This window comes from Opisthorchis viverrini (genome assembly GCF_000715545.1).
Source record: "Opisthorchis viverrini unplaced genomic scaffold opera_v5_628, whole genome shotgun sequence".
Classification (NCBI taxonomy): domain Eukaryota; kingdom Metazoa; phylum Platyhelminthes; class Trematoda; order Opisthorchiida; family Opisthorchiidae; genus Opisthorchis; species Opisthorchis viverrini.
This window is the reverse complement of record NW_008752272.1, coordinates 115,828-126,420: the sequence shown is the minus strand read 5'-3', so window position 1 is coordinate 126,420 and position 10,593 is coordinate 115,828. Positions and strand designations below refer to the sequence as shown.

Genomic DNA, 10,593 nt, shown 5'->3' with positions numbered 1-10,593 from the left:
TGGATGAACTGACCAAAGTCATCCCGTCCTTTGGTATGCACTTTGCACCCACAAAGTGTAAGGTCATGCTTGTGGACGTACAGTCACTGAACACGCCACTTACAATCCAGGGAGAAGTACTGGAAGTTGTGGAGTGTTTTACGCATCTTGGTAGTTGTATTAGTTCTGACTGTAGTGTGACGGATGAGGTGAATGCACGAATCTGCAAGGCTCGGGCCGCGTTTTCTAACTTGAGACACCTATGGCGTCAGAATGGTTTATCCCTGAATCTGAAGGGGCGTGTGTATCAAGCTACAGTACGGGCTGTTTTGTTGTATGGCTGTGAGATTTGGCCTATTCGAGCAGCGGACCTGAGACGTCTTCAGGTGTTCGACAATCGTTGTCTGAGAACCATAGCTCGTGTGGGTTGGTGTCAGCGAATCCGTAACGAGGCAGTTAGAAAGCGTGTTTTCGGTTGTGTAACGGGTACTTCCATTGAAGAATGTGTCCAGCACCAGAAGCTGCGTTGGTTGGGACATGTGTTACGTATGCCGGATCATCGTTTGCCGAAGAGAGTACTGATTTCCATGCCCAATTCGGAGTGGCGTAAACAGAGAGGTGGCCAACCCTTGACTTGGCAGAGAAGTATGAAGGAGATCACGAAACGCTTGGGTGCTATCGGTGCTACTCGCCTTCCAGGATGGGGACCGCGTGATCCTCACTGTGCCTGGTTGGAGACACTACAAGATATGGCTGCCAACCGATGTCAGTGGCGTTCTTGTTTTCAGTTTCTATCCAGATTGCCTGAGTGAATATCTGGAGGTGTAGGCACCTCAGAATGATTGTGTTAAGCTAGCATCCCTCCCCTCCCCCATGCACCTTTATTCTTTTCTTTACAATAAGGCTTTCAAATAAGTCATGGCTGTACGGCAGTGAAGCATTGGTGCACTGATGTCTGTTGAGCACTGATGTCATGCTGTCGTTGTCTTGCGTAATTATTGTGACTCCTCCACACCGGATGGAAGCACTGGACTCGAGTTTTGCTCTTATCTGAGCTCATCAGCAGTGCATATCCAGTGGCCGTCTCGGGATTTGAACTCCGGACATCTGACATGCGAGTCCAGCGTGTTACAACTACGCACGTTGGACGCATCTGAATTTTCACGTCTGAATAGGCGAACTTGTTCACGCCTGAGCGGTTATTGGTGTGTCCGACTCAAACGCCAGAACAGGTGGACGACTGTTCAAACAAGGGTGATGTGAATATGAACAAAATACATGTCCCGCAAAACCCCACAACAGCAACTGAAATTGTTCGGCTTACACAGCGGTCAAACTTATCCCCATTTTTCCACGGGTCACTTTTACTCAAATTTCGCGTAACCATGATTTGAGCCCCGTTTCTGGTGGCCCCGTAACACTGGTAGACTATCTGAATTGACTGTGGTAGTGAGTCTTCACTTCCTGATGACGTCAAACAGTGGAAGCAACGAAATCGATTGGACGTGATTAGCTTAACGTGTATACCTTTTCTTTTCCTGCTCCAAAGTACCCAGCGAGGATGAGAAACCAAAACATAATAAAATTCTCTGTCCTTATTCATCTCGAAACTTACGGTTATCAGGATGAATGACGCCTTGTCTGCCGCCATACTGGGACAAGGACCGATAGAATGCCTTTTTAAGCATGCCTGCTTTTCCAATGGACGACTTATTTGGTTGTACGGTCCCGGTGGCTGTATCATGCTGAATCGGTAATCCCGACCCAGCGGAATAATGTTATGGCAAGGTTGTGTGGGTGCATCCGTCGTTATCACGAGCACCCTATGGTAGTTACAAAAAATCATTCAGCTGTAGCACCCTTTCAGTGCCTAACTGCCATACCACCCGAAGGTTGCCTGAGGGCTGGGATACTGCCAGGTTGCCCAAGCCTAGACAGGGGAAGTCGGGTTCGAACCACGGACGTTCCGGTCAGTAAATGAATGAATAACATCAACGGACGACGGAGTTAGCATCACTCAACCAAGAATTGATTAAAATAATCGGTGCACTACCTGGATGAACATACCAGCTGGAACCATTGTGCTTCTGTGCGTCTAGCAGCCTTACTCTAGATGAGGGATGGAGGTTTGGGTTGGGGACTATGAACGGTGGTTTTCGAAGATGGTAATTTTCAGCTCTATGAAATCGGTGATGCCTGTTTACCGTTGTCTTATGTGACTACCATTGAGAATTTAGGACAGAAGAGCTTAGGCCGAAAAAAATATATCATCCTATTCATCACTAGCCTTCTTAGTACAGCTCCACATATCCTTTGTTGAGCCCAGGCTAGTCAGTTTAAACAAGCAGACATGCTCTTTATTTTTTGCTGGCTTTAAAATCGAGTTTATTCAAAGTAGCACCCTTCGCATATTTGCAGGCTTGCTTGAGCCAACTGGGGCGAGATGATGTTTGGAGCGCGAATTTATTGACCGAAAGGTTCGAATCCGACCTCTGTTTCTCGACTTCCTCTGTCTAGGCTTGGGCAACCTTGCAGTATCCCAGCCCTTGTGCTTCTTTCGAGTGGCATGGCAGCTAGGCATCGAAAGGGGGCTACGGCTGAACTATTAGCCTTCTCAAAGTTATTTCAATGACACTCAATCTCCAACCCCCGTTATCCTAAAGAACACGTAGATGTTCAGGGGTCGGTACTGGTTTTCCGGTAGACCGAGTTGTTCGAGCCATTTTTATTTCGCATAACATCATAGTCGGCCAGTGCGTGGTTAATGTTCGTCGGTTTTACGACTCTGTGTTATCCTTCTGGCTCTTTCATGTTTCAAAACTGAATTGTAAAAAACGATGTCTCATCCTTCAGTTATTCGTTACGTCGCGAAGTCAATACGTTACCCTGTGAACTGTTTTTTGTTTTGAAGACGATCAACAGACTTACATCCCAACTGAGAGATGCGAACAAAGACCATCAATTCCTTGTGGACTATTCCCTCAAGGTAAGCTGAACTATTTTCTCGCAGGTCATTCTTTTTATTTCCTTCTATCTAGGAGGAAGAATTTAACCGCTGTGCTCAACAATTTGCTTCAAGTGTGCCCTCTTAATTTGACTTGTGTTACGGTCCTTGTTGGTTTGCTTTGTCCCCCATTGTGATCAGTGTTCTTTTCAATAAATAACCTTTCCGAGCCATTCGGTTGAGTTTACATTTGACTGTCGTTCCCCTTACGAAAAGCCGTTTATACACTACTTCGGTTGACTCCTGGTGGTTTTCAGATTTTGAGACAATTTCTGCAAACTTTTTCAACTCTGTTTGGTGTCACCCAACGGTTGATTCTGTTCTATGGAATGGGGTCAGTGTGCACGGCATGACACCTTATATTGGTGTAGGCTGTCTTGCAGCTCGACACCCAAATCTCTCGTCCATCTCGTTTGACCTATGAACTCAATCCACATGGAGGAAGAGGTTTGACCTCAAAATAGATTTCTGATAAAAATGGATTGCCTCCTTGAATCTCGACTACAGTGTTCGGCAGTGTTTACCTCATATAATGTAAAGAAACAGCAAATAAGATGCCCGTTTGAACAGCAACCACTTTCAAACAGAATTAACGGAGTTATGAAGGTATGAATCCCTACCCGGATTTATGTATTTTCCTCGGTGACAGAAATAGTCTGATTCAGAGGATTCTGGTGGAAGGGGAAGTAGTTGGGCTTGCAATGACGGCTGTGTGACTCGGATGCAGATACTGTCGATGAGAAAAAACAGCTGGCAATTCTGGCAGTGAACTAAGCAGCTGATCGAAACATTAGGACTGTGATCCTTCATAAGCTTCAGTATGACGTCGCGGTGACACGGACATCCCAACAAATACTGCCGGCATTGTTTAGTAACATCAAGCCCATGGATCGTTCTTTCTGCCTTCAAAATTTTGGTTTGATCTACTAACGATATGGCACCATACGGACGATCCTATCTTCCATACGCCACGTAAACTGTGGTATCTGGTGTTTCGGGAGCGATAAGAATTCCGGTAGAAATCATTCGAAATTCAATCGGCGGGATGTGCTTTATCTAACGACGATAAATGTATTTATCAACGACTGATAAAAACTGCCACCTTGAAATGGTGCTCCGGTTTATGGTTTTCAATGATCCCGCGTACTACACTGACTGGAACTTAGTTCCACAAGGTTCAGATCTGTCAGGAAAGCCAGAAGGTTACACTCAGACTAAGAGCAGCGAGACTATGCACTACGAATAGTCGTGTTGCGATATGGTCTCGGGGTAAAATACTGTTCTCTGTGATGAGAGCATGAAGGCCGTAAACTGTTTCTCGCAGGCGATTAGCACGTCCATTTTCATGGGAGCAGCGACGCTGTCTTCTCTCAAAGTTAGAAAAGGTAAGCCGGTTCGCGAGAATGACGTTAGGGGGCCCAGTGTTTGACTGTCGGTGTCTTCGGAGCATTGCCCAAACCTGATGTAAACATCGAATCAGCAGCGCTGAAGTACGTCGACTAGCCTTCTGAAGAAATAATCTGCCCACAATAGGTGAACAACAGGCTCCACGCGTTGCGCTGAATCGATTATGTGCTCCGTACGTCGAAAGGCTCTTTTCTCAACCATACTGCTATATCTGCTGATTTGCTAATCTGTTTTATCTGCTGCTGACTCGCTCCAGTACCAAGTACCTGAAAAAGACCTACAGAAGGGAACACAACAGCTATATTCCGAACAAGCTAGTGCAGGAGCAAAAGTTACAACGGCCCCACACTTTTTAAAGGGGGCTTTCTGACATTTATCCAGACTGTCTGATAGGCGTTAATGATCACCCGTCAACATCAATCGTGCCTCTATGAAATGCATGAACGCTGATCACATTCGGTCGCGCTTTTGTGGCGTGCATGAGGACTCGGCTTTTGCTGAATTGATTGAGTGATTGGTAATTGATCAGGTGGCTGTTGACCTGCTCGCCGAGCTTGGCAATCGATTTGCAAACGTTTCGTCACCATTCGAGGAGACATCTTCAGTGCGCACTTAAGATGTCTCCTCGAATGTTGACGAAACGTTTGCAAATCAATTGCTAAGCTCGGCGAATAGATCAACAGCCACCTGATCAATTACCAACCAGTACACCCGAGCTACCAATATTCCAACACATTGATTGAATGACTACCTGGCCTGGATTCTTGCCGGCTTTCCTGTTGAGATTTTGGTGCAGTAGTGGGTACCGAGCGTTCTGAGGTTAGTTTCAGGCATCTGACCTTTCTGATACATACACAGGGTGGAAACGAGCCAGGGGAGGTCAATGAGTAAATTGGCAGAGAAGTGTTAAAGTGGTTACCAGCAAACTTAGCCGGTTTGCACATCGCCGCGTACCTGGATGTGAACCCGGAGATGGGACATCAATGGTTGAAGACACTGAGAAAGATGACCGGGTCGCGTAATCAGTAGTGCACATGCACCCAACCTGTTGCCTTCAATACATAGCCTCATCTCCCCGATCTTCCAGTTGAAAGTCACCTGATTTACGCGCTTATTGCATCAGCCGCCGCGTTCAGTACGGCTATATGCTCCTATCTCCGCTGACCAGCGGATAGACATGCAGTATCTATGAACGTCACAAAATGTGCATGACTTATGAACTGCGTGGGTAGATTTCTAATTACACTCCGCACTCTTCTAGCACACCACCATCATCCCAGTACATCGGCATCTGGCGCTTACTTGGCATGCAACCATGGATCAAGGAGGCCCCAGTAAAGATAAGAGGGGTAGTAACTAATTGCAAAGAACCCAGAGAAAGTGTCCACGATCGAGGTGCCTACACCTCCCAATACCATTGGGATGAGCACATCGGACAGTTTTATTAGGTTTATGATGCAGCTGTGCTAAAGAGATGACGATGACCAAAAGTATGAAGGTGCCTGAGGTCTTCAGATCTTTGAAGCCGAGTTTAACACTCACAATAGGACTGCTATCAAGGTCATTTCGTAGACATGGCCGTCTAAACTCTGGTGCTTGTTTCTGACACTGAATGTGACGCAGATCGGCAAATGATGTGTGTTCCTTGGTTGTGTGTTCATTGACTTCATATATCGCAATGAAATTACGGTATATTTTTCACATTTTGATAGACAGGATCGAGGCTTTCGCACACGCTTCCTGGGTCGGGTTAGTTCTTGTCGTTCAGTGGCTCCCGTTCACCCGAAGGGCACAAGCGAAAAAAAGGTGTAGCACCGCTTCTTAAGCTCTTAGCGCAGGAAGCCACGTAGAAAGTCGTTTACAGGCACTCTGAATTGGTAAATGGATACAGCGTGAACAACTGTCGGAGGAGGGCTATCCCAAGCACCAACTACCCGAAATGAGAAGTGTAACCTAATAAAAGTGTGCATCCCGAGTTTAAAAATCTTACCGTGCCCCCCCCCGTGTATTAGCTGGGTCACCGATGGAAAGCTTATTGACTGTCTTTTTCGAAGAGGGCATGAGTGTTAGGTCTCCTTGGGGGCGACGATTAACTAAGGGAAATAGATTAAGCACCACGAATTGCGTTTCACGATTAACGGATTCAGGGCAGGCAACGATTTCCGTATCACCTCGTTGGACACGACCAATGTAGGTCACATCTTTCTTGCGTCCTGAGCAAACAAATTGGTTGGCATATGCAAGAAGCGGTCTGAATTAGGCCCCATAGAGCATCTGGAAGTTCATACGGGGGGGGGGGGCGAAGAATCATTCGCAGAACGGCGAATGACTTTCGATCCGAGTTTTCATGGTGCAGGTCATGCTTGTTATTGTTTCGTACTCTATCCTTGTAATGTCTTCCGGTCCCTTCCTCCCTTNAGGCGCTGACTGAGTCTCCTCCGAATGACATGGACGCACTTTTCGTCATTTAGGAGAAGGTGCCGGTCCAGCGATCACTGTTTTGCAGCGTCTATCTCCATTTGGCGAACACTCTCGTTTGAATCCCAGGATTTCAAGAAGTCCACGAAGATTAGACATGATCTTGACCATCGATGTAGGTGCAGAAACAGGAACTTCAATGGAGACCGGCGCCGAAGGAGGGCCTAATTTCACACAGAATGATCTATCTGATGGGGACGCCATAATCCAGCATGGAAATTCCCCTTGAATCCTGTAAGACCCGAGTTTGTGTAGCAGCTAGAGGTGTGAGACTCGATCGAAGGCTTTTGAGAAGTCGAAACATATGACATCGAATATGAGTCACTCGTACTAGACTGTCCATAAATACGAGCACTTTCATCGAGCAAGATCGGTTTGGGAGGAAGCCGTGTTACACTTGGGGTAGGAATTTGTGGTTGATGAGGTGATTTAAGGTGGCCCGCTTCCGGAGCACTCGAAGCGAATGATGCAGTTGAGAATTTGTCACCACCAACCTGCACACCAGCACCACACCTTACTACCAGTTTCAACATCTGAGTAATTGTCCTTACCCCGAATGCCCTCGCGTGGCAATATTGGCAACGTCCTCAAGTAATTACACGGTACCCATACAGGATCTTCTTCGTCTGCCCACTTTTCAGCACGCAAGGCAGAGTATTCAAGAACACCCCTGTGAATATGCTAGTGATCGTGGAATCTCTCCCATAAATAAAAATCCATGCCTACTGTCAATCCACGGGAAACGAACCTGCAACTCACTCAAAAGTCAAAATAACAGTCAAGCAAAAAATTTTCGCAGGCAACCAAATCCACTCTGGACAGGACACACCTCTGTGTTTGCCAAATACAAGGCGAGCATGACGGATAGCCATTTCTGTTTGGCCGATCCACCACCCGTCATCTTTGCCAGTTTTAACCAGGTAGATGGATCTGAAATTCCTTAGCTCATTTGTTTAGAACCGCAGACTGAGTCTGATCCGACCGTTAGATGAAACTTAGTGCCAGCTCTGCCCAGACAAAATATTCAAACGTGCCGGGTGATCGTGGCACATCCGTACCATTTCAATTTCAGGAAATCTGGGGTTGGTAACCAAAAGTACTGCTAAAAGTAGTGACCAAAATTATGAATCAGTCAACGTATATCTACCTCACCTTGTTGGTTCCAAAACAGTGATATTGCAGTACTGAGAGTCAGTTCCTTGGATGCCTACAAGCGAGGGTGCTGCTTACGTATTCATCTAGCGGATCACGTTTAGAACGTGGCCGTCGTTCTACAGATTTTCCCTTGAGTCACACCAACATGAGTCTCCCAGTATGCCTGGACACCTTCACTCTGGCCAGCTGGAGGCTGTTAGAATTGTGCCTCCCTTTCTTCATTTGCCAGAAGCGCTCTTCATGCGAGCTCACACACAGACAAAGTGAACCATCCCGGATTGTGTGCGCACAGACCAATGGCGGGTGACGCATGATGGACTGCGAGGTAAGGGACAAGTCATGGGCTGCTGCTAGCCAGTATTTTCATGTCCATGTGCTGGTGATGTTACAAACAGAAAGCATCCTTTGCGGAATTGTCCAGAGGAGTCAAATGGCGGTATATATGTCGGATGTTTGCGGTGTCTAAAACTGCTTCCGGGAGTAGTCACGCAATGAAATAGTAAATACTGCGGTGAAAGTACTCATCCTTCACTGCAAGTATTCAAAGCCAGCCCCTACGGTCTCTTTCGTTATGTACCGGCCGTACCAACCATGTACCTACATTTATGCTATCTGCAAACTTCTCAAACTCACCAAGCCTGACCGATCCCACTAAATTCCATCCTCTTCCCAAATTTCGGAAGTGGCTGCTTTGAACACACTGTACCTACTCTACTTTTTCGCCGTTTTGCGTGTCCAGAGAACTCCAACTTAACCGCAGTCGCCCGCAATTCTACCTCGGCTCTTCCCAACAGCGCCCTCAGCCCCGCTTCCCAGAGAGTTGCACGTGCTCCGTCGGGGCATCTTAACCGTTACTTTCCTTATTGGGTTGTGCGGAAATCGAAGTATGACACGACACTGTCATGCTTGGTTTGATGTCACACCCGCAAGTATTCCCTTCATACCCTTGGCTGTGTGCTCTCGCCCCGTCGTTCTTTGCCTGCAACTATGAACGAATTCATTGCTTGACCCCAACCGCCCCTTGGGACCAGTTTGTTCGAATGGGCTAAGCCACTTGCTTTTATTTAAAAATCCCGGTGGACTTTCGGTTTGCGCTGCCCACAATGTCACCCATTTTCTGTCCAGTGGGTTGGCACAAACCCACATTCCAGGGGAAATTCTACACGAGCCTCCGCTTTTCCAGTGATACCAGCGATGCTATACTGTTCCACTGCAGACCATGATTCTGATATTCAATCTATGATATGACGGCATTGCAATTTCTCTGATGCATTTTCCCTACTTAGACCTTTGTGAAGCCTGTCTTGGCTACTTATCGTAACCGCTAGGCCTTTGTCTCAGTGCGGCGCTCATTTTGAAGCCTCAGCAATGCGTGATAACCTGACCTGTTAACCGAATATGGCCCGGCGCATTCAATGTCCTCTACCTTGGTTACTTATCGTAACTGCCAGGTCCGGGTGTATATGCTGCGCTGATTGTGAAGACTTGGTTATTCGCGATAACTTAATACAATTGCCAGCGATGGCCCATCACTTTCACAGCTGCACGCGCAGTAGCTTCTTTGCTATTTATAATAACCAACAGGCTAGTACATAAGGGGGCCGGGGCATCAACTATGAGTGATGGCCCAATCCAACGGCTGACGACGGTCCGTCATACTCATAACTGTACTGAATGCCACCTACGTTGACCAGTTATAGCATCCGCCGGGCCCGTACCAGCTCGCAGCTGACTAGGGGGCATCGGTTGTAGACAACAGAATAATCCAACGACTGATAGCGGTTCTTCGTCGTTTGTCTGCCAAGCTCATGCCTGATAAATGCACAGCTACCCTTGACGAACCATTTTTCACTTCGTAGTTGCATCGGTACGGACGCGCTGTGTGGTCAATCCAGCTCTCATTTTAAGGGAGCCGATTTCACACGGCGTGGTTTTGAAAGGAAAAATGTTTGGTCAATCATGGCACATTTATGCTGGTATGTACGGAACATAATTAAGCGAATTTGTACTGAATAGCTCACCAGTCACCTAATGGACCCCACTTTGTGTGACCCGTGTCTACGCTGAAGCTGGGGTCTTACTGTTATGAAGGCCAACTCACTGGTTGCTCAATAAGTCCCATTAGCGATAATGGGTGAGCGGTGTACATCGACAATTGGATGGCGGGATTCAGGAATAATATGCGTATTAGACGCAGAAAGTTTCATGTACGCAGAGGGGTGTGCACAATTGAGTCGTAAGACCAACTGGCATAAACTTCCCCGGGGTCTAAAGACCAAACAAACGTTCACCCATGGATGCAGTGGTAGCAAAATTTAGTGATGAGCGGGCCCTCGGTGCTAAATCTGCTTATTTATGGCACTATAGCCTAACTTCAGTTTAATCCTGCTCCCCGGTACCAATACCATGTAGCTTCATCATCATCAACGACAGCATGACATCAGTGCTCAACACCAATGCTTCACTGCCGTACAGCCATGACTTATTTGAAAGCCTTATTGTAAAGAAAAGAATAAAGGTGCATGGGGGAGGGACTTAGTGCTAGCTTAACACAATCATTCCGAGGTGCC

At 47.0% G+C, this 10,593-nt stretch overlaps 1 protein-coding gene across 1 annotated transcript in view; it reads left to right on the top strand.

The window, feature by feature from the left end:
* T265_11844 (hypothetical protein) overlaps positions 1 to 3,306 on the top strand; it is a gene marked incomplete at both ends in the record, with an annotated part of 13,034 nt that extends 9,728 nt beyond the window's left edge. The window contains 2 exons of the mRNA XM_009178630.1: positions 2,891 to 2,965; positions 3,018 to 3,306. Of these exons, the coding sequence (XP_009176894.1) occupies positions 2,891 to 2,965; positions 3,018 to 3,071 (129 nt within the window). The remainder of the gene's footprint in view (positions 1 to 2,890; positions 2,966 to 3,017) is intronic.
* Between the last annotated feature and the right edge of the window lie 7,287 nt (positions 3,307 to 10,593).